The sequence below is a fragment of the Talpa occidentalis genome, unplaced genomic scaffold (assembly GCF_014898055.3).
Source record: "Talpa occidentalis isolate TD23 unplaced genomic scaffold, MPIMG_talOcc4v2.1 talOcc4.5, whole genome shotgun sequence".
Taxonomy (NCBI): Eukaryota; Metazoa; Chordata; class Mammalia; order Eulipotyphla; family Talpidae; genus Talpa; species Talpa occidentalis.
This window is the reverse complement of record NW_023604861.1, coordinates 39,694,742-39,720,286: the sequence shown is the minus strand read 5'-3', so window position 1 is coordinate 39,720,286 and position 25,545 is coordinate 39,694,742. Positions and strand designations below refer to the sequence as shown.

Here is a 25,545-nt window from a genome sequence, read left to right as displayed (position 1 = left end):
TCAACTTCAGAATCAGAAACAGAGCCATGAAGTCTTCTCATGCTGCTCTCTGTCTTTCTCTAATCAGAGTTGGGCTAGACCATAGCATAGTGTTTGATATGAAGAAATCAACCGAATATGCACCATTGGTTGGGGGACTTGGGGAAGGTGGCATCAGAGGAAGTGCCCTACTTCATTCTAGGGAGAATGGACTGAAAGAAGTCCAAATAAGCACTGGACTTAGAATATCCTGTGATGTCGGGGGAAACTAGTGTGCCTCACTGATCACCAGTGACCAGTGCTAACTGTGTACAACAGATGAGTTACTAAAGAAATTCAATGCTGAAAAACAACAGCATGAGTTGGTGATTGGGTTCTGCTGGGATGGAAACCACGCTTCATACCTGCACCCAGGGAGGGCTAGACTGCTTGTTGTCAAGCTAATGGTTGGAGATAGGATAAGAGCACTGTGATGAGCCAGTCGACCTGAGCTCTGATATATTCAAAGCTCATAAGGGCACAACTCAACCGACCCATTTCCCCTGGCAGTGGTCAGATTCAGGGACAAGTAGACAGAATGAAACCACATTGAAATGTGCTGGGACTCCACTGAGCATTCATCCTGCTTACTATAGAAACATGGATCTGAAACCCAGAGAGAAGGGCTACCAACGATAACACAGACACAAGCCATGCTTATGTCTACCACTTTTTCCAGTGACAGGACCCTCCAGAACTCGCCACCTCCCACACAAGACCCAGCTACAGATTAGTTCTTCTTGACACAGTAGCTGTCTATTGGAAAAATGGAAGTTCTGGACCCTTAGTATTCAAAAAGCAAAAAATGGGAGATGACAAAACAAAATAAATGGCAACCTGAGTCCACAGGGGAATACTACGCCACACAACAAATTTTCAAAAGCCAACAACAAACACATGGATAAACTTTTCTTCCTCTCAGATACAGAGCTTATAATTGCCATGCTAAAGATTTTTTTTTTAATGAAGAAAGCATAAAAAATCTGTTTAGATATATACAAGAAAACTCAGAAAAATGAATGTTCAGAGAAATAAAATTAATGAAAAGAACAGTGACATTGAAAGCTTTGAATAAGAAAATAATGGAGAGGCAGTTTGTAAAAAAAAAAGGTAAAAATTCTGGAGCGACATATGGAAGTAGATTAAAACAAATGGAAGATAGAATCAGTCACCTTGAAGATGATAATGCACAAAGAATCCAGGTGAAAAGAGAAATGCAAAGGGGGAAAAATGAAAGTTTGTGAATTATCTGACTCCATGAGGAAAGACAATATAAGAATAATGGGTATCTCAATAAAGGAAGAGAGCAAAAGGAACAGAGACCTTTTAAAAAAAATAGAGGAATAACCCCTAACCTGGAGAAGTAACTAAGCATACAAATCTATGATACAGAGCTAAAAGAACATCAGGTTATCTAAACACGATGACACCCATATCAAGACTTACAATAGTGCAATTTCCAAGAGTCCAAGACAAAGAATCCCAAAGCTGGCTAGAAGAAAGAATTCCTACTGATTAAACTCCTCATTTAAAAGGCACAGAGTGTCTGGTTGGATTAGAAAACAAAATCCAACTTCCTGTTGTTTCTAGGGAAATGCACCTTACTCCCAAGATAAACACAGGTTCAAAGTAAATGGTGTTTATTACAACACCGTTTACAATAGGTAAGCTATGGAAATAACCTAAGTGATCAAAGACAGATAAGTGGATCAGTAATATGTGATTTATACGTGTGTGTGTGTGTATGTAATCCCACACACAATGGAACATTACTTCTCTGTCAAAATAGATTGTTGCCATTTGCAACAACATGGATGAAACTGGAGGGGATTATTGTAAGTGAAGTAGGTCAGAAGGAGAAAAACAAATATCAGATGATGTCACTTATGTGTGGTATATAGAGAAACAAAAAGCCAAACTAATAATAACCCTAGAATTCTAACTGGAATTGTGCCTACAAGAATGGGAGTGTGAGGGGGTGGGTGAGAATAAAGAGAGGGCAGGGCACAGTGTACTACCAAGGTAGACTAGGGGTGTACATGGGTGGTGGCCATGGTGTGGTAACTACAGATGAAGCAGGAGATCCTAAGCTTCTAAAACACAAGCATTGTAAATCAGTGTTGCCTCAGAAATGAATAAATGAATGAATGGATGAACAAATAAGCACAAACCATCTTAGAAGTCTGGGAAATCTCAAAATATTTTAAGTAGATAGAAATATATATACACATATACATGTATGTATATACATATATATGTGTATGTACAAATATATATGTACGTGTGTATATATCATTGAAAGGTGTGATTTTCAGACATCATTGTCATCTTTCCCATCAAAACTCTTAATTTTTCCATTTCTAGCCCTTTAGTGTTGAAAAGCAATAAAATTATTTAGATCATTTCCTGATTTTTGAGAACTAACACATTTTTATGGGTAAGGCAGGAGACATTAATGCAGTTTATTTTATTCCTATAATAATTTTTCATGTATTTCCCATTTTTCAAAAATAATTTTGTGATAATAAATTTTGCATAACTTCTTTGAAGTGGTCAGTTGTTTACCTCAAACTCATTAGTTATTCTAAAATAGGCCAGTACTGTAGAATTTCCTTACTTTCAAAATTAAAGATGAGAAAGTTTAAGTGCCAATGTTTATTACTCAAATTAATGAAAGCTTGTGCAGCAAGTCCTAGCTTATTAATTTTCAAGCCATTATTTTGCCTGCTACATGGTACATCTCTAAAAATAATAAGCAGCAGATAGTGAGGCTCACTCTGAGATAAGATGGCATGGATTGAGGCCTTACAAATACTTTATGATTTTATTTGGAATGCTTTCCTTTACATTTTCCTGAATTTCTTTAGAATGTTAGTGTTTTCACATCGGTTTCCTTTTTAGTGTTGGTCTGTTTTTCTACTTACAAGCCTTTTTGAAACAATGTAATAGAATGGAACAGTTTCCCCCAAAATTTAATAGTTGTTTTCAACCAATAGAAGACCATCTCAACATTGTGTTATTTTTATAATAGAAATTTTTTGAGGTAATTGTTTACAACACTGTTTATGATTGAGAGTCGTAAGATCATACCTCTTCAGATGTATGTCAGCACACCACACCCACCACAAAGATAGACTGTTCTCCACACAGTCTATTGTGTTCCCTCCACACTTTGTTTCCTGCCACTCCCCATCTTTTAGCCTCAATTCCACAGTCAGATATCTAGGGTTTGTTATTAGTTTGGTTTTATCTGACCCTTTGTTTCTCTATGTTTCACATATATGTGAATCCATTCGGCATTTGACTTTCTCCTTTTGATTTATTTCACTTAGCATGATACTCTCTAGTTCAAATGCAAGAGTTCATTTTTTCACTGCTGAGTAGTAGTCCATTTTGTGCATATACCACATTTTTCTAATCCACTTATCTGTCATTGAGCACTTACGTTGTTTCCATAACTTGGCTATTGTAAATAGTGCTGCAGTGAACATAGGTATGCATGTATCTGTTTGAATTAGTGATAAGACATATCATAGACTTCTCATTTGACAGAGATCTCAGAAGTTGAATGTATTAACACTTGTATTTTATGTTTAAATCTCATAAAAAACTAGAGTATTTATAATATAATATAGGACATAGCCCAAAGTTACATATTGAAAAGGCAAGATATTTGCAAGTTTAACTTGATAATCTTTTAAACCTGTATATTCTAAAAGTTCAACATGTACTTCAAAGTGTAGCTGTGCGATATGTTATAAATAGTTCACTTTGAATAAACAGTCTTATGTTGCATAAATTTACCATTTAAAAGGCAAATGTAAAATGGTCTTCATTTGCTTTTTCACAAAATGTATTTGAATTTCATTTTCAAATTTTTTTAACTTTGAAAGTATGCACTGGACTTCTTACTTATTGGAAAGAGCGTCTTTTTAAAGTAATGGACAGCAGCATCTTTTGTGTTATTTTGACAAATTTAGTTATGAGGTATTTGTTTGATTTATAAAAACACCCTAGGAGGTCTTTGGTCATGTGTATAAAAATAAACATAACAATAAAACCACATAACTAACCCAAGGAAGAAAGCAAAAGTGACCAAGGAGTCCTACCAAATAAGGAATTCCAGCGTGAAAGATATTTAATTTACCATGCTTGGTGATACAAAAACATAAGATCCATAAAAATGAGGAGGAAAGGAATTTCAAATTTGGAGATTCAATAGCTCCAAACTTGTAGTGATGTCCTAGTACTGTTGGTAAGAACCATTGTGGTAGTTGTCCATTTGTCCTTCTTCATTAGTACTTTTGTTTTAAATGTACTTAAGCAGTAATTTTGTTTGGGGATCTGAGGACAGCCTTTCAGGGGTCAGCAGGATTTCATAGTTCTCAAAAGTCTTTACAAGAGTGAGGTGTTTGTCAAAAGTTAGATTAGTGATGAAGTTATGTTTCTATATTCTCATTATGGGGAGATTATCTCAAAAAAGGAAGAGAGGCCCTCCCCGGTGGCGCAGCGCCGGTTCAATTCCCCACCGGCCAGGGAGAACCCCACATGGTGCAGCAGACCTCTCCTGCAGCGCCCGTTGCTCCCCTCAGCAGTGTCTTTGCTCCGTCTGCCTGTTCTGCTCCCCGCTCTGGCTCTGGTGAATTCTCTCACCCTCCCGTGCTTCTGACCTGTACCCCAGTTCTTGTATAAAATAAATAAATTTTTTAAAAAAGGAAGAGAAAGAAAGATATAACTTTGAGTTGATTTTGATTTCATTAATTTTTGTCAGTACAATATATTTTGTGAAAACTTTCTTGGAAATAAATACTATTTAACTTTACTATTTGGTTTACTATTATAATTCCTAAATTGTTTGTTTTTCTTTTATTCCCCTATTAAAAAAAAAAGTTCAGTTACTTAGGGTCCAAACTCCTTCTAAATGCATACAACTTCGTTGCTGATTTACAAGCCTATTTTAATAGTAGAAACAAGACTTTCTTAGGTATTTGGAATGTGAGGCTAGGTCTTTCAGGAACTTCAGACTTTAAGTAGCTTGGGATTTAAGCTGGGAGAAGCTGCTAAAATCCTGATTTTTACTCTATTGACTGCTATTAGGGATTAACAATTTTAAGGACTTTGGCCAACCCATTTCCTGTGATGCTTCCTGCTCATTTCCTGTGGTTGCCTTAAACTCCCAGATATTTTAGCTGTGGATAGGCACTGTCTGTGCTGGACAGTAATGAAACCCATTATGCCTTTACTTAGGAAGGAAATTTGCCTTGCTACCTCTACCAGCCTGTTTCCAAAATGTTAGCAAGCCTCTCTCTGCTGCTTCAGACAGGAGACTCCACATTTATCCTCAGTGACACTACCTGCATCCATCAACTCTTCCCTGTCTCCCATCTAATGAACAGGTACTTGACTCCCTGCTGTTTGCAATTGGGGCAAGTGGGCAATTCAGGGGAAAATAACTTTAGTTGTGTGAGGAAAGTACCAGAAGAGACACATGAAGGCAATCAAAAGAGCTGTCTAGTCCTGGAGCCGTGGCAAACTTCTTGGCCACGTTACCCTAACCCTATAGCCAATTAGAAATGTAACATCATTTACTGTTTGCAGGATCCTTTATAGCTCTGGACTTCTGAAGTAGCTTTAACCCTCCATCCCTGGACCACTGTTGAGAATTTGGTGGTCAGTGCATTTGGCATATCGCATTTTACTTTATAGAGTTTTTAAGAACATATAAGTTATGTTGCTTGAACATTTATAGGTCTCTCTTGCATTGAAATTCGACTCTTAGAAGACTTCAATTATGTAAGATAGTGGTATCAACTATAGACACTATGTTCTATATTATATTCTCAGACTTTATTTGCATTATATCTGAAATTTTGTCCCCTTCTATCAGCCACTTCCTGTATCCCCCAGATCCTGGCAACTAATTTGCAACTGTTTGTAAGAGTTTGATTTTTTTTTTTCTTTTAAGATTACACATGGGGCCTCCCCTGGTGGTGCAGCGGTTGAGCACTGGGCTGCAAGGCTGCCCGCAGCCTCTGCAGCGCTGGTTCGTTCCCTGGCTGCCGGTGAGGGTCCCACAAAAAAAAAAAAAAAAGATTACACATGTAAGTGACTAGGTGTAGTACTTGTCTTTCTCTGGCTGATGTATTTTACTTGATGTAATGCCCTGAAAGCCCTTCCATATTGTCACAAATTGCAGCCTATGAAATTGCTGAATAGTATTTCTTTGTGTGTGTTTGTGTGAGTGTAATCACATTTTCTTTATCCATTCATCCATGGATAGGTGTTGGTTATTGTGAATAATGCAATAATGAATATGCGATTGCAAGTATCTCTTCGATAATCTTCTTTTCATCTTCAAATAATATATTCTGAAGTAGAGTTGCTGGATCATATCATAGTTCTTCTACTTTTTATTTTTTTGAGGAACTTGCAGTGTATTTTCCCACCTATAATGTACAGGGTTCTCTTTTTTCCACACCCTCACAGGCATTTGTTATCTCTTGTATTTACCCCAAAGAGCTTTGAAAAACATCTAGTGATCAGGCCCTACCGCCAAAGAGTCTAAGGTAATGGCCTGAGGTGGGACCCAACTTCAAAAGCTATACAGCAATTCTTATAGGCAGCCAAGGTTGAAAACCACTGTCCTATATCATCCAGCCCATGTTTGCCTTGCCAGGTTTCTCTCTCCCTGCTGGACTCTGCTGCTTATGCTTCAGTCTCACTATGGTCAGTTTCTTAAATCTAACATATCTTTTTTTTTTTTTTTTTTTTGCCTCCGGCCTTTTGCAAGACTGTTGCCTTGGCTGGAATACTCTTCCCCATTCTTCATATGGCCCGTTTTCATTCAAGTCACTTGAATATGCTTAGAGAAAGCATCCTTGATCTACAGGGTAATTGCCTATATTTCCTATCTATATTATGTAATATTGATATCTTCTGTATAGCACTGATGACAATGTCATTTTTTCTTATTTGTGTCTCCTCCCTCCCTCCCTTCTTGCTCTGTCTCCTTTCCTTTGTTTTTTATTCTTTCCTCAGTGGAATGTAAGGTTCATAATTACTTTCTTCACTGCTGTATTCTCACACCTGGAACAGTGACTTACTTGTATGTAGAAGGCAGTCAATAGATAAAGGAGTAAGCAAATAATTTTTTTAAATTACTTTAATTTTAAAGGACCAGCCCAAATCTGACTGTTGTTATCTTTTCTTTGTTAAAACCTACTTGTTTCAATAATGCCTCTTCTTTAAATTTAAGATAAAAATTTCTTATCATACAGCATTGTTTTATCACTTGTATTAGGGTCCTGAATTACACCTTAGACTTATTATCAGTGTTGAATTTTAATGTATTTGTACATTGTTATTTAAGTTGATTAACATGAAATGTCATTAATTAAGTATCTGCTAGATGCCAGATATTATCTCATTTAATTCTAGGGATATTTTACTCTCCTTACCTATTTACCATATTATAAGAAGTGGCAAAATTGGAATTGAAGCCCAGCTTCCCCCATTCTGTGCTTGTCCTTTCGACTGTACTACCCTCCATGTTAGCTGACTAGGAGGGATTTGGGTGTTACTGAGTGAATCCAAATGCCATGTCTGCTGCAGATGTTTTTACTGAATACAAAAAAGGTTACTAATACAACAACCTTGATTTTATATATTTATTTGTTACTTGCTTTTAAAAATATTCCTTATTAGGCAGATAGTATTAAAGATATTTAAAATTGTTTGCTGCTTTTCCACCTGTTTTAACAGAGTCCAACATAAGCAATAAAATGGAGCTGAGTTTGCAGTGCCATTGGAATAAAGTGCTATTCTTTAGTTTGTATATACTGGAATTTTACTCTATAACATCTCTGGGTTTTTGACCACCTTTTTGAAACTGTTGTTAGCCTTTTTATATTGTTATCTGTGAACATTTCTACATAGGCCTTAATAAGTTGGCTTACTTTTGAAATACTGTCCTTTTATTGTGGATGATAGAATCCATCCTGCCTATCTAACATAAAGAGGGTCTTATTAGAGGATATTAGTTAATATGCTTTTAGGGAGAGTCTGTTTCAGGTGCTGAAGTTAGAGCAGTAAAGAGACACTTGGACCTTACATTCCAATGGGAAGATACTTTATTTGCCCAGTTAGGAATGAGAGCGCTGGAAGAACTTCAGCCATAGCTGTCCTAGAAGAGCAGGCCTGTTGATGACTGCCACCTATTTTCAGTTTTTTCAGTTCCAGTTTTTTTTTTTTTTTTTTCTCACTGCCAGTTTTTTCAGTTCCAGTTTTGTGTGTGCACTAATTTTAGTGGAACCGGAGTCATATACAGAACTCTTAACTACAAAGACATCTAAGCAATGATGCTTCTGATTTACTATTCTCTCAATACAAGGATAGTAGAAGGGGATTTGATTGGGTTTTTCATTGGACACACATTATTTGTACATATACTGACCTTGACTTTATATATTACTTTGTGACTTTATTATGATGTCCTTTTGTTAAGTCAATTGTTAGTGAGACAGTGAGTTTGACTTCAGGTTAGCTTCAATCACAAGTATTTGCTCTGTGTTCATAGAATAAATCTCTTGAGTAGATCATCTTGAAATAGATCCTCTGGTTACAATGAGGAAAACTAGAAATGATTCAAAATCAACTTCTTTCATCCCTAGCAGAATAATTTAAAACGATCATAATCGGCTTGTACTGCTATCACTGTTTACATAAAGGGAGCACTGACTATATGTATGACAGGCTAAAAATAGTTCTTTAAAAGGGGAACTTGAAGGAGATGCTTGGAAGAGTTTACAAATAATTTTACAATATATGTAAAACAAGAAGCCTTTTCCTTTGAGATCAAACATAAATGTCACTGAGGAATGTTGGCAGCGTGCCTTGTGTGCTGTCCTTCAACTGTAAATAATGGCTTCGTTTCTATTCTGGAATCTTAAAATCACTAACATTCTGTGTTTATGCAATATTCATATAATATTCTACCACTAATAGGTATGGACATAATTCATTCCTTGTTGTACAGTTGATGGCTTACATCAACTAGTTTCAGTGCATTCTTTTCCTCAATTAAGTCCCAGATTTTTCTTAGTGTTTATGCTACTGGTAAAATGTTTTTCAGTAGGTAGCCCAACTGGAAATGTTTTTTGAGGTAGCCCTAGAAAGCATACTGAATATCGTCTAGTTTCTTTTGGAAACCAGAACATTAATATTGCTTATTTACCCCAATCAAAAAAAGAAATACCCATTGTTCTTGGGTTCATTCAGAAATAATGAGTGAAGAGTCAAATCTATCTTGAGATATTGTTGTTAAAACATTTTTATTCAACTTTTATATATGTGTTTAAAGATGTTTTTTATAAACCAGTAGAGACTAACTGCATTTGGCAGCATTTTAGGGAATGGTAACATCATAGTTATTACTTTCTTACTCTTCTCAAAGAAGTAGGTTGAGAAACAGCATTTGTGAAGGGTAACCTCAATTTGTGCAATTAGCACATTCCTATGTTAACTCTAATGTGTAGTTATGAATTGATTAATCCAGACTAGTTCTCCTGTGTGGAATTTCTGTTACCGAAATTTGTTGCTATATTTGTCACAATAATAATTTTAAGGCTATCCCACCTCCTCTGTTTATTAGCTGTGTCCTTGGTTGGGCAAGTTGTTTACCACTTTGTACTTCAGTTTTGTCATCTATAAAATAAAGATAATAAATGTACCTATCTCTTAGGTTTTTAAGGATTACAAGTGAATTTATGTAAAGCATTTACCACCTACTAAATTCTCCATGAGTATTACTACTGGAATTACTATTTCTTTTTTTATTTCTTTAAACACAGTATTTGTATGACACCTGACCTATGTGAGACATATTCTTAATCTCATTATCAAGAGTTTTAGTGGTGCATCTTTTTTGGTGCATCTTTTTTTTATAGTGATTATGACTTATGTAACTTGAAAAGGCATTCTTTGTGTTAGACATTAGAGAGTATGTTTTAAATTATAGTTTGCATTCTGTGTGCTATCGTAACCTTTCTTGGTTTCTTTTGCCCTTGTTTTATCAACTTTATTAAATATCTATATATTTTTACTTAAACACTACAGTTATTTTATCAAACAAGTGACTTATATCTGGATTTTTAAGAGACTCAGAAAAATTAAGTACTGAAAGCATTTAAGTTATATAATTGCTTTAGGATTCAAATATAATTCTCTGATACAGTTCATACAGTTATGCTGCTTCTCATTTTAATAGGACACTTTTATTTTCAGTAGGGCTTCTCCGTTGCAAATCAAAAGAGCAAAAATCCAAATGACACAGAATCTTAAGAGATATATGGATTTTTCCAGGGATCTGAATGAAGGTGAGGTGTTGAAGGTTAGACAATGGTAGCTCTAAAGGAACTAGATTTCATGTCCTGTTATTTAGAAATTTTTAAGGAAATGCAGAAAGAGGAAATGGTTTTGGCCCTATGATATCATTAGTGCTATTTATAGTCTCTTAAGTTCAAAGGTTTCATGGATAACAAAAATATATGCATAATGGGATCATTTATCTTTCTGGATTTTTATTAGTGCTTCCAAAATGTTTACATGGATTAAGCCACAGACTCTTTTTTTTTTTTTAATTTGCCAGTCTACTTACTTTTAGGATTCGTGTGTAGGTAGGAAGTATAAGGTAATGATATATATTTTAAACAGTTCCATCAAATAGTATATGGTTAAGTAAACAAGTTATTTATTCACTTTTCATGGTACTAAAACTCAAATATTCTAAAGACAGCAACATTTGAAAATGCTATTGCTCTGTTTTAAAAATTAATTCATATCACATAACCTTACAGATTATGTTGAAAAGTTCTTTTAATTAGGTTTGGTTAAATTTACTTGCTCTGTGAAAGTTCAGTTTTACTTTGTTGGTCTTGTATTTTGACACACCAAAAATAACTTAGTTGAAAATTATTTCTAATTATAATTAATATTCTGAAAGTAGGGACAATCATGTCTTTAAGGAAAAGCTGGAATTTCAATTTTACTCCCACTGTAAGGCCTTAACTATGAAAACTAACAACTCGTCTTAATGGGAATGCTATTTTTTTCTCTCAAGAGGGGTTTTATTTTAATGGAAAGGTACATTAGAAATGAAGAATGCCTCTTTTTAATATAATGGTATGCAGAGAGTAGGTGATAAAACTAAATTGAATTAGTCTTCTAGGAAATGCCAGGTTTTTGCATTTTCTTTCCCTCTGAAGACTGAAAAAAAGGAAGAATATTTCTGATTGGTATTTGGGGTTGATATTAACAGCAATGAACTCTATTAACTGGTTACTCATTGTGTAGCAACAAATAGTCTTTTTCCTTTACTTCAGTAACTGAAAGGGGGTCTTTTCTACTGGAATCAGCTAGGTTGAAAAAGAGGATCCCTGGATATTGATCGTCTTTCCTATCATTATTAGTAAATATTTTCTTACTTGAATGAGGCAAGTAGTGTACACATTGTATGAATTAACAAGAAATGAAAGTACTTTGGAATCATGGCCAAATGAAGTAGTTCTTTTTCATATCATTCACAGAATGGTGATTCAGAATGTGTTGGTGTAGAAGTGAAGAATTTTCTCTGTTGAAATTTAAAAATTGAGTTACCAGTTGCTAACATTAACTCCTTAGAAGTCTGAACCTCTTAAGTCTCAACATTTTTTCCTGGGCCCAGGCAAAACACTCAAGAACAACGTTAGTTCAGAATACCATCTGTTTTCAGTGAGGTACTGGGATTTTCAAAATTAACACCCTTCCATTTCTTTAAAAATATTATCAGTGGGATGCCTTCTTCATGTTACCTTTTAAATACCAGTAGGGAAATACTTAAAGGAAATAAGACATCATCTTTCCTTTTTCCTCCATTTTTTCACATTGTCATTTATGCCATTTTGTTATGCATTTTATATATCCTCATGCAATCTCATAATTCTTTATTAGAAAAAGGAAAATATATAAATAAATGAGATTATTTAGGACAAAGCTTCATGTTAATTTTGTATCTCTTTTTTTATTTATTTATTTTTATTTATTTATTTTTTAGAGGCATTTTTGTTTGTTTGTTTGTTTGTTTATACATGCACTGGGTACAGTCAGAAGCGCGGGAGGGTGAGAGAATTCACCAGAGCCAGAGCTGGGAGCAGAGCAGGCAGAAGGACCGAAGTACACTGCTGAGGGGAGCAGCTGGCGGCAGGAGAGGTCTGCGCGCCATGTGGAACCCTCCTCCAGTGGCCGGGGAGCTGCCGGGGATCGAACTGGCGCCTCAGAGGCCGCGGGCAGCTTCGCAACCCAGTGCTCAACCACTGCGCCACCGGGGAGGCCCTAATTTTGTATCTCTTTTATAGAGCAGTATACTATCATTATTTCCCACCTGGGAAGCATATTAGATATCACCTATGTAGTGTTTAATTAAAAAAAAAAGCATATTTAGTAAGCCCCTCTTTAGATCTACTCCATAGAATCCAAATCGCCAGGGTGATGGTACCTAAACTATATTTGCTGTAAGTTCCCTCATCCATTTCCAATATGTAGCTTTGATTTAGAACCAAGCATGTTTTCCATTTGTTTTATACTCTAGGACCATGTGTGATATAACTTCTTATAGTGAATATTTTTCTGAGACAATTAGTAGCAGGAGTTTCTTCAAATCTGTTCTTAAATTAACTTTTAAGATTTATATGTCTATATATACATTTGAATTTTTTAAATAATTTAATTATAAAAGTGACCCACAAACATTTACTTTGATCTGTTTTCTTGCAGCATGATCCTTTTCTTGAGCACAGCCATGAGTGGGAATGAGCTCATTCTCACCAAGAACCATCTCAGTAAACATTGATGATGGTTCTAAATTTAGTCTTGGCTCTTGTAACTGCCATTAGCGAATTAGAAGGATCTTCCTCTATAGTTTGCACAGAATTTCAAATTTGCAGTTGAAAAATCTGATAAAATGAATGAGATAGCCAAATTCTGATATGTCACAACTGGTCCTTTAGAGTTATTGGGATTTGTTGAGTTTGAATGTCATTGTTTCTCCAGTGTCTTTATGATTTAATATAACCCTATTCATACTTCCTAAGTCAGTACTTCTTTGATAGTGAGAACGTTGAAATAATTAAGACTTAACGCTGTGACTAAACAAAACCACTAGTTGTCTAGCTGCTTAAAATTTAGAGTTGCATATCAAAGAACTTACAAAAGATTTTTTTAAAGATTTTTAAATTTTCAGTAAAATTTACTATAGAAGTTTAACGTTCACTTGATATGAGTAGCATGAAAATTAATCAGAAACTGACAACAGCAAAGACACTGTCATCTATAACACTAACACATCTGCTTGTTTGTACTGTATGGCTGGCTCCCAAGTTGTTTTTTTAACGATAATTTTATGCCACAATTATTAATAGTTTGCTTAACTCTGTGTTACTGTTTCAGTGTTAACACATTATGTGTATGCTTCAGAAATTTGCTTATAAGTGCCATACTAATCATTGTCAAATAGTGTACCTCATCTAATGACTGTCTACTCAGTTTCCTACATTTTCATGTCTTTTAAAATGAAAGGAGTCATTGTGATGGTTCCTAGCATAACTTTTCAGGAGAAGTCATCAACTGCAAGAAAGTTTTTGCACATTATTGAGAAGTGTGTTTGCTTGTTGAGTTTGTTTAGCCTCTGTTTTTATAATGAAACCCTATGTTTTGGTCCCTATTGGAAGACAGCTAAGTGTGTATATTTCTATTAAAGTCAAATGGAAAGTATTTTCATCATTTATATACATATCAGATAAACATTTTAAAATGGGGTGGGGGGGTTAAATTAAAAGGAGAAAAAAATCCTTCACTCTTACTATGTTAAATGGGTGAGTAAAAGGGAAAAAAACCTCAAATGGACAAGAAATGCTTCTGAGTATCTTTCTTTCTCTTTGTTGGATTGGAGATGATTTGTCAATTGCTGTATGGGATGTATGTTCAGATAAAGGTAACTATAAAGCTAAGAGGCTTTCATCATATCTTAAAAATAATTTTGCACTTATTTTCATGGGTGTCGGGGTTGGTGTAGGACATGACAGCACGTGATTTGCTGCAGCAGAGATACACTCTTCCTAATGGAGACACTGCATGGAGGTCTTCGCCCCTTGTAAATGCTGCTATAGAAGGAAAGCTGGTCCTCTTGGATGGCATTCACCGGGTCAACGCAGGCACCCTGGCTGTATTGCAAAGGTTTGTGTGTCTTACATATAAAAAGCATACCATATAAATGGTAGACTTGGAACTCTCTTAGTTTTTTTAATTTTTTTTTTTATGTGTTACATAGATTCAGAGAAACTTATAATTCCACATCCAAGGTGAAATGCAGTGTTGTTTTTTTTTTTATTGTTGTAAACAGTACAATAAAAATTTCAAAAAATGAACATTCTGGGAAAATATGCCTTAGAAAGACTGTAATGCTTAAGGTAAATGCACCAAGTCACACAGCTGAAGTTTCTATAATTTATTAGAGTTACAGTTTCAACATCATAGTTGATATATGAAATGGTATTGATTTCATTATAAAGATTTTTGATATTTTAAACCTTGTGATTTCTAAAGGTAGAAATATTTTCATGATTTTTTCATTGTATGTTTACAGACTCCTTAAAAATCATATATCTAAGCTGTTGGTTATTCTTATTGAGAATTATTTTTGAAGGGGAGAGAGAAAATGTAGTTCCTTACACATAATGTAATAGCTGTTTGATTATATTTTATACAGGATATGAAGTCTTTACATTTATAAACTATGAGACTTATGTAACTTCTTATTTAAGTTTAGGCTGGGATAATACCCACCACACATTACTAATTCTCTAGAATTTGTTGTTAAGGGAAGACTTCGTGTTTAACTTTCATTGAAAATATCCCCATTTTGAGTCATTTGACAGATTAATAATAGTGATTTTTTTCTTTTTGATTACATCAGGATTCTGTCATTTGTAGACATTTGACTTTTAACTTTAACTGAGTGAAAAAAGATCAAATAAGTGGAATAATCCCTTTCCCCAAACCAACAAATCAAAATTTCTTATCCTTGATAGGATGCAGATAACAAGTATAATTAAAGATTCCAAAACCACTATGTTAATTCAGATTTGGGAGTATTTTAAAAGTAATATATAGAGTCTCGGTGTCTTATCATGTACATCCCATAGTTTTTAAATATTGTTCTCTTCCAAAAAGACAAGTGCAGAAATAAAATAATGAAATGTCTCCTTTCATTGGCTATCTTTCATCTGTTAGGCCAAGTAATTGTAACAGCAGCTATCATTAATTTGAGTACTCTCTGCTGGGCACTATGCTAGGACAGTTCTTCTCAATCCCTTACCTTGGAATCACCTTGCAGGGATGGAATTTAAAAATCACTGATACCTGGACTCCGACTCCACTTACTCAAATTGTGATGTAATTCACCCGGGATAAGGCTTCAATATTGGTATTTTAAAATTCTTCCTAGAAGATTCTAATGTACAGCCAATATTAAGAATGAATATATTAAGCATCTGCCTTACATTAGCTGTCAGTTTGCACAGCAATACTAAGGAATTGGTATTATTGCCACAATTTATAAAAGGTAAAAATGTAGAGTGAGTAGTATTCTCCCTCCCTGCTCGTTCGACTAATAAGGTACACAGCTGGATTTCAAACTAGACTGACTCTACTGTTCATGCTCCTAACCTCTGCATGATGCAGTCTACCCTCCCCTAAGTGCAGTAATGTCAAGAATAGTACTTTCAACATTTGCAACATCTGGAAGACAGTTCTGCAATTTGTGCTGTGGATAGTTAGGTAAACTATCATAGTTCGTATATGAAATAGTACTAGTTATATCACCACAGAGATTTTTGATATTTTTTATCCTGTAATTCTAAATCTAGAAATATTTTGATATTGTTCATTTCATAGTAAAATTACTCAAGGGAGTGTATTTCAACTGCCTTGTTCATAAACATGTATCTCATAGTTACCCTTTAGCCACTCCAGTTGTTTTTTTTTTTTTTTGTTTCCCTCCTCCTTCCACATTCCATCTCCTCCTCCTATCCACATCAGTATCCATGACTACTCACCCCTCATTCAGAAACCAGTAGTTTTGCCAAATATAGCGGCACTAGTCAACTTAAAATTTTGAAAGGTTGTTCTAATAAAGTTGGTAGACTCAATTGCCAGTAATACCAGACATGCTTAAAATGTTAACTGATTATAATAACAACCTCTAATAACATCAGTTTTCAAAACTGATTAATTTTGTTTCCTGACCTTCACCTGTCCCATTAGGTTAATCCATGATCGAGAGCTGAGCCTTTATGATGGCTCCAGACTGCTAAGAGAAGACAGATACATGCGTTTAAAAGAGGAGCTACAAATGTCTGATGAGCAACTACAGAAGAGGTAATTTTGGATACACTGCTCTTACTCCTACTGTCAAGTATACCTTCTTTTCATTTAATCTTGGGGTGAAACCTATATAACATTGAACAGCCTAATTTGCTGTGCTGCCATGCTCATAGTTTGGCACTTCTTAAACCTTGAGGAGTGTATCTAAGACATATGCTGCCGTCTGTTCTATCAAATTATTTTTGGTGTCATTTTTTTTCGAGATTACATTGGTTTAAAACACTATATGTACTTTAGAGTATAGATGGACACCACTTATGATACATGTTGTCATGCATATCCACTACTAAAGCACTCATTATCCTCTACCATAATCCACTGAGTCCCATCTTTACTTTGTCTCCCATCCCCCACTATCCCTATCTGGTAGCCATAATTCTGCAGTCAGCCTTCTAGGGTTTGTTTTGGTTTACTTTTGTCTGTTCCTTTGTTTTCTTTCTCTGTATTCCAAATATGGGTAAAACATCTGATATTTCTCCTTCTGACTTACATTGGTTAGCAAAATCCCCTCTAGTTTCATCTATGTTGTCACAAATAGCAATATTGCATCTTTTTTTATAGCAGAGTAAGTAGTATTCCATTGTGTGTCTCCATCACATCTTAGTCCACTCCTCCGTCCTTGGGAATTTGCATTGTTTCTATAACTTGGCTATTGTAAATAGTACTGCTATAAACATTGGTGTGCATATATCCCTTCAGATGAATGTTGTTATATTCTTTGGGTAGATTCCAAGAAAGTGGAATTGCTGATATGGCAGATCTACTTTTAATATTTTGAGAAAACTTCATACTGTTTTCCATAAGGGCTGGACCAGCTCTACATTCTCATCATTCTTCACATCCTTGCCAATACTTACGTTTCTGGTATTTTGATATGGGTCATACATTCTATCAATAGGTCTCCCACCAGCCCCACTTCCCCATTCCCTCTGGCCTCTCTAAGATTCATTTTCATAGTGAACCTCTTAGTCTGAACTTGTAATTTTCTTTTCCCTTGTATGTGTTTACAGTTTGTTAAGGACTTCATTGACTTTTAGAGACAAGCAGTCTGCTTTATGCCTAAATAGTTAAGGCCTATTTTTTTTTTTAGTATTCTTTTTTACCTGAGAATCATGCTATTTTCTATTATAGTTTTTCTACTTACTTATTTCTATTATAAATAGTTTTTCTCTATTTTGTTGTTTAACACAGTCATTCAACATAGTCATAGTTCAACATTTTACAGAACCTGCTTCATGCTGATGATATGGATTGTCAACAAATTTCTTTACCTTTCCTATTTAATTTGATTAAATTTTTGTGTGATTTTTGTCTTAGAATATGTATGTTCTCTTTTAAAGTTTTATTAGGTTATAATAGATTCTTCCTTTAACCCTATTGGTCAGTATTTCTTTCAAGCCTTTGTTTATTGGGTAGAGAGCAGAGAGTTTAACTAAAAAGACATAGCACAGCATAAAAAGTAGGAAATTTGTACTTAGGAAATTAATTATGAGTTGTTGTATTAAGTAATTGCCGATGGCAAGCCTTGGCAAAATGTTGTGTCAGGGGTTCCTGAAAGGATGAGAGGGCCTAGGCGACACGTTAAGGGCTGAAGGGAAGGAAATGAGGCAGATATGCACGCTTCTTTTTTGGTGCAAGTATCTCCTACTGAGGGGCTCAGCAGGTTTTTTATTTATACATTTTTAGCAAGCCAGTGAGATTACATTATCATGTGCATAGAAGCAAAGCAGAAACAATCAGTGCATCCCTTAGACTTTTTGTTGCTGTGTTCCTTCCACAAGAAAGCAACCTTCAAGGTTAATAGATAAAAAACTAAGCCTTATACTAAAACTCATTATTTCAGTTAGACAATTACCTAAGACAGTTGATAGCCATCAGTACACCCCTATCAGCTAAAGCCTAAGCATCAAAAGACTCTTCTACTCCTATGGCCTTCAGCCGGAAACCAGCTGCTTCTCAGTTATCAGAACTTTTCCTACCTAGAAACTCCTTAACACAATTAACTTCATTTAAAAACTTTCCTAAGAAATTTCTAAAAGAACAAAAGAAGGACTGACTATAATTGTTGCTCTGGACTGCTTGTCAGGCATGTACAATAAATTGTCTCCCATTGTCAAGTGGGCCAAATTGTTTAATAACTAATTTCTAAACAGATAATTTTCTGTGCCATTTTCTTTTTTTTTTTTAAGATTTATTTATTTATACACGAACTGGGGTACAGTCAGAGGCGCGGGAGGGTGAAAGAATTCACCAGAGACAGAGTGGGGAGCAGAACAGGCAGACGGACTGAAGACACTGCTGAGGGGAGCAGCAGGTGCCGCAGGAGAGGTCTGCTGCGCCATGCTGTGCCATTTTCTTACAGTATGCTGATATGTATAATTTATTGCCTAATTACTTTCTGAGAAATTTTTCTCTTTTTATGACCAAGAACAAAAAACAAAGGGATATTAAATCTTCAGCCCCACTGTGGGAGGCCCTTTAACTTCAGCCCCACGGTGTGAGGCTCGTTGAGCTTCGGCCCCACAGTGTGAGACCCTTTATCTTAGCTGCTTGCCAGTGTCTTACCTGGCTGGGGCAGCAAGGCCCCCTGCAGCAAGTAATATTATCTGTTATCTAACAAGAATTGATCCTATATTCTGTCCATATCTCTTGTCACTCTTGGCATTAGCATTGGCACTGCAGATTAACTCATAACTGAGTGGTCTCTCCTTCTTATATCTGTACCTAATCACAGAACTGAAATTCAGCAAAGTGATTATTTATCTGATAGTCTTTAAATAAACTCAGCTATTAATTAATGCTTTTTTTTATTTGTGGGGGATTTTAACATACAAATGTCAAAGGTAGAATGAAGAGAAGGCAGTGAGTTCTTTGCCTCTAGCTCCAGTCCAGTAAATTTAGATACCCATTTGACTGTCAGATAGGAAGAATTTTCATATTTGTGTTTGGCAGGACCACTTTAATTATAAGTTACAGAAAAAATTAATGTTATGGCACAAAGGAATTTTTTGGTGTCTTACATGTTCAAAGAAAGGTCAAGGATGTAATTGGCCTGCAGCAAATAACTAGAAGCTAGGACTTCAATGTTGTCAGGCTCACTGTCTTATCTCTTTGTTTCTAATGTCACAATAATGGCACATAGTAGATGACTTAGTAAATATTTTTGAATGAGCGAAGAGATCTTAGCCCAGGATAAATTCTGTGAAACTCAAGGCAAAAGTAATTCTGTTAATCCAGTTTTAGATTGACTACCAAACCTTTCAACTTCAGAGTGAAATCCAGTTTCGAAACAATTGTACTTGACTCATTTATCTACCTTCACTGTATTCTAATTCTTCATCAAAGTTCCATACCTTGATTATATCCAGAGTGACATTCTTTGCAGGTAATCACATAGCTAATATGACCTTAGCAATGGGTAAGAAAGTCTTAGAGACTTTCCTTCTAAGGAATACCTTAGACATGGTGGATAAAAATAGCATGATGGCCACACATACCAGATACCATGCCTGCATTTCTCACAGGAAATAAGACCCAAAATAGAACTGCTTCCTTTGATGAGAAAAATTTCATTGGGGAAAGGGGAGCACAGATTCTATAGGCTGCTAAATATGTCCTTTCTAAACAGTTGGTCAGAGCATAGATGAGGGGGGTGAGAATTTCTGTGATTTACTAATAGTCTATTTTGCCAAGAAAGGTCTTACGGTTTTCTCAGGAAAGCAATAATGGTTAGTGGCCTAGACTCAGTTATAATTGTATATGCTCTAATATTTTTGCATTTTTGTTGAATATCTTATTTTTGTATTGTGATTCAACACTGAACACAGTTTTTAATTTGTCATTTTTTTAATTTATCAGTGATGAGCCCACTGGACATTGGACAGAATCGTTAGTTATATTCTCTGGACCCCTTTGTTCTTATTAGGATTTTAGCAATCCCCCCTATCTCCCCAGAAGCCTCAGCAACTCTTTGCTAGCAAACTAGGTCATGTAAATTTTTAACAAAAAGGCTCTCCAAGGTAGATTTAGGACTTTGTGCCCAAGTCTTTGTATATGAGTCTCAAAAGAAGAGCCTTAAGCAAATTCTGACTTTTAAAAATAATCCTAAACATTTTTGTTGTTAAGGACCAGTTTTAAACTCTGTGTCTTTGAAGGGTCTAATTACTAGTTATTGTGTGTATTGGCTCTGTCGTTTTGATACAGAGAATGCACTTATAAATTCATTTAAGACCAGATTTAGGCTCTCTTCTCTGCTTTCATTTGGGAGACCATTATATTCAGCTCTTTTATAACTTACCTTTGTTTATCCTTGCTACCAATGATCTTCAAAAAGTGTTTTGCAGTGATGGTTATTAGCAGCAGCAATACATTTATTTATTATTTAGCATCGCTCTTTTCCAAATATTACACTAAACCAGGTATGTTGTAGAGATGAATAAGGAATGTGTTCATGCAGTTAGCTTTTGAAGACAATTAGCTAGTAAAAAAGACAAAATATTGACTATATACAGAACTGTGTGACCTCTAGGTTCTGAACTGAAACATTGGTAATATAGTTTGGAAGGCCATTTAAATCCCCTTACAGCTCATGATTAATGTCTTTATAGAATTCTGTATAGTTCTTTCATGTTTCTTTACATAAAAATTTGACAAAGATATACCTTACAATTTCCTTCAAAGATTAAAACTTACTGAAGTCTTTCTTTTTTTATAATAGCTTTGTTGAGGTATAATTGCCATATACTAAATTATGCATAAACTGAGTACAGTTTGATAATTTGTGATACTTCTATAGGCTTGTGAAACTATCACATAAGATAATCAGTACATCTGTGACAGCCAAGAGTCCTCAGAATTCTTTGTAATCCATCCCTACTGGCCTTTTTCAACCCACTCCTAGAATCTACTACTAGTTATTCTATGTAGATTATATAAATGGAGTCACCCAGTATGTACTCCTGTTGGTCTGACTTCTTTCACTCAGCTTATTTATTTTGAGATCCTTTGTATTATGTAGATCAGTAATTTATTCATTTTATTTCTGAGAAGCATTGGAAAATATTCTTAAAACATACTGACCAAACATTCTGACCTCAGTATTTAAAAAATTGTTCCAATAGATCTTTTTGCTTTTTAAGTCCTTAATCTTTAGAAAATAATGTTCATATTAAGTGAAACCCGAGCTCCAATTTTGTTACTTGTTAATTATAGTAAAATTAAGTTAGCCTTGATATAAAATTTTAAAAATGCTTGTTTTTATTTTTTATTTACTACTTCTTCAGCCTTTGTGTCACCTATCAGCATGTCAAATCACCCAAAAGCACATGGCAGATCCTCAGAAATACTCTGCTTTCTAACTTACAAAGTTGGGGAACCTAACATCATCAGGAAATGACTTTCCGTACCATCTATTTATATGTAAGAAAGCCTTTGGAGAGAACTTAGCAAACAAAATAACAAAAGTTATTTTCATCCTGTTATTCGTTAATTAGGTATCTGTTTTTTAGTTAGTATATACTTCCCTGCATCTACCCCGGTTGTCCCAGAAAACTGCCCTCTTTGGGTCAGCTAGGTCAAAAGTCCATAACCAAAAAGCCGCAGACAATTATATGTCCTAAGCAATAACTGTGATCTTATTTAAAATCAATCCAGCTAACTTGTTTTCATGTTAATTGCTCATTTACTTCTAACTTCACATCTCAACTATTAGTTTAAGGATAGAAATTGGACTTCCCCTTGTGGCTTGCTGATTGGATGTTGGATTTGTTTATTCCCTGATTTACTATCCCTCACCATTTTGAGTGAGAAAATAAGTCTGCAGTTTGAGTTTTATGCAGTCAAAACAGGCTCTGTCTCTCCCACCCGTCATTTGTACCAGCGAAGAGAGAGGAGGCCATGAAGTAGTTTTCAGGATTATAGCAAACCAGTTACCTGAAGTGGAACATAGAATAATATTCCCTTTTATTTTCAGATCACAGAATTTTCTGTGTCCAGGTTATAATATGTAACAGTCTAATTACTGAGTGATCATGCTATGCTTAGGACTTTCAGGCACTGTCCATGTTGTTACCTGTCTCTTTTCCTAGAATAGCTCCTTTTGACAGATCATCCCCATTCCCTATATAAATATGTATAAATAAGTCTTTCATTTTTCCTACCAGAGGACAAAATAGTATCTGGTAGCTTTGTGAATATGTATTCACCTTTCATATGACTATTTCTAAAAGTTGCTTTTCCTTTGCTTCCTCAAATTACAAATCATATAGTCCAGGACTCAGTGGACCTAATGGTTGTATTGAGAGGACTTTTTCTTATCTGAAATCTTCAGAGTATTTGTAGGATTCTTTCCACATATATTCCACTTTCTGATATTCCAACCGCCTAACCATTTAACTATTGGGCTCTATCATAATAGTTATTGTCAGTGGATAGTCTGTTTCTAGAGAACTGCCAGTCATGTACCTGTATTTCTGTTTTTCTGGAGATCTTGGTAGATATCTGCATTTCCACTCTCATTTCTCTTAATAAGAATGATAGTTCTACTAACGTATTTCCACCTGGCTTTTGAATAGAATTGCTAAAAATGACAATATCACCCACTTTGATTTGATCATCATAAGGGATGTCTAGTCCTTTTGTTACCTATTAACCTTTTGTGTGTGCCTGTAGTGGGGTATTAATAAGTCCCTTTTAAGCATGCGGGTGAGGACCCACAGCCAGGCAACCCGTTTTATATCGGGGCTGCTCCGTAACACTTTCTCTAAAAACTTTTCAAGTCATTTTATTAGTAGGCAGCGAGGGGTACAATGGGACCCCCAAACTTTCTCACTCTAAGTGGCCATCATAGTGTAAAAAAAAAAAAAAAGCACACTTAGTGTGGAAGAACTTTAACAGGATTAGTGTGCATGGAGAGAAAAAAAAAAGGATAATAATTTCACAACAAAACACCCAAAGTTACCCATCCCCTTTTGGATAACTGTCTAGCCAAAGAAGTTTGGCCAAAAGTGGCACCACAAAGGCCCAAAACCTTGCCACAAGTCTAAGGCACTTCTGGCAGGAAATCACAGGAAAGGAGCAAAAGAGGCCAGGCAAGTCTGGGATGAAAGGAGCAAAATCAGTGTACAAATCAAGGTAACAACAGCCATTATCAGCCTTCTCACGTGTCTCCTTCCAGTTCCCCCAAGTCCCTGGTCTAAGTCCACAACAGAGTAGGAAGGGCACCCTTCTTCTCCATGTGTCTTGTTCCATGTTTCCACTAGAGTCCGCCTGCCTTCTAAGTTAGACAGTTCCACCTGGCCACTCAGTTCCGCCCCCAGTTCTCAGTAGCTAGTCCAAAAGAACTGCATGTAAATGGGGCTGGGGGACATGGTACCTCCCCCTTTCATGGAGCTGCCTCTCTTATAATTTGACAAACCATGGGAAGTCTTACCTTCTTGTGTCCTAGAATATTTATATCCTCAGATTCTCTAACAGACATTTATAAAATGGGTCATTTTAAAATTCATTGTTTCCTATGAAATGACAAAAGGGAAAATTACATAAAAGTTAAATTTTCACTACCTTTTTAAGATCTAACTCTTTTTGTTGTGAATCCAAATTTTAAATTTAATCCAAACCCTTATGCTGTTTACATCTTCTGTATTATAAAAAGTCTCCTCATCCTGAATCATGCTTTTTGGTCTTTCTGTGATTGACATAAGTGAGTTTCTTGCAAGACAGATTTTGAATAAAAGTAGGAGACCTATGTAATGAACATAAACTGGATGGGATTTGGTTTCAAGAGACTATGGAGAAAATTTATTGTAGGCATTAAAACATATCCAAAACAGTGAATTGTGCCAGAATGAAGTTTCCTCAGTAGATGTGGTATATTCCATATTAACAACAGGTAATTCTTTTTTTGTTTTAAAAAAGGTAGTTAGAATATCCTTTTTTTTTTTCCCAAAGCTCATTCTTGGGAAAACAGCTCTGACTATATTAACAACATTATAGCCATATAGTGCCCTAAGCTTTAGCTACCATGACCTAATTTGTAATGTGAAAGCTTATGTTTTTTTTAAATTTTTTTTCTTTTTAGATCCATTTTTCCTGTGCACCCCTCCTTCAGAATCATTGCCTTGGCAGAGCCCCCAGTTATAGGAAGCACAACACAACAGTGGCTGGGACCAGAGTTCTTAACCATGTTCTTTTTCCATCACATAAAACCACTTGTGAAAAGTGAAGAAATCCAAGTAATTAAAGAAATGGTAAGCGTGAAGCCAGTTCTAGGCTGTTGCTTTTAGTTCTCTTTTTAAGACACTCTCATACCTGCTGGAGTAGTATTGGACATTTTTGGCTTTTTCTACCCACATTCTCCCAAATTCCTTTGTACTTCAACATTTTTCAGAATCATCTGGAGGCTTGGTAAAATACAGATTATTGAGTCAGTGGATCTGAGGTAATACATGAGAATTGGCATTTCTTAAGTTCTCAGATGCTGCTGATGCTGCTGGTCTGGGCACACTTTGAGAACCATGGATGTGAGCTCTCCCTTGTCTCCTTTTATGAAGGAAGTTTTGGGCTTCCTTTTCCTTTTTTATTTTCAGCCAAAGTTGACTATTTAAATTTTCTAATGTAATGGGAGTCCTTAGATTTTGTAGAAAATGCTAAGTAGTCCCGGCCTTTTCAGGACTGTAATTTATCGTCTACTTACCTGATGAGTTATCTGGTGGCTTACAGTTTTATGCAATCTAGCACATCTAGTGCATCAGTGTCTTCCTTAAAGAAACATGATGTGTAGCACTTTTGGAGTCCTAGAACTGTACTGTTCAACATAGTTGCACTAGCTACATGAAATACACTGTAAAAATTTCAGTTTCTCCAATCATATTTCAAGTTGTCATAGCCTTTAAGACTTTTTGCTACTTACTAGACAGCGGAAACAGAAGAACATTTCCATCAGCACAGAAATTTCTGTTGGGTAATGCTGTTCTAGATCACTAATAATTAACTTTGTACATAAATACACGCATTCCTTTGAAAATCCAGGTGAATTTCAGGTGTTTTTGTGAGCAT

General features: G+C 35.4%; 1 protein-coding gene across 2 annotated transcripts in view; it reads left to right on the top strand.

Annotated features, from left to right (window-relative positions):
- VWA8 (von Willebrand factor A domain containing 8) overlaps positions 1-25,545 on the top strand; it is a 364,311-nt gene that overhangs the window by 124,391 nt on the left and 214,375 nt on the right. For both annotated transcript variants that reach the window (XM_054701470.1, XM_037526940.2), the window contains 3 exons: positions 14,123-14,283; positions 16,372-16,485; positions 24,569-24,737. In XM_054701470.1, coding sequence (XP_054557445.1) covers positions 14,123-14,283; positions 16,372-16,485; positions 24,569-24,737 — 444 coding nt within the window. The remainder of the gene's footprint in view (positions 1-14,122; positions 14,284-16,371; positions 16,486-24,568; positions 24,738-25,545) is intronic.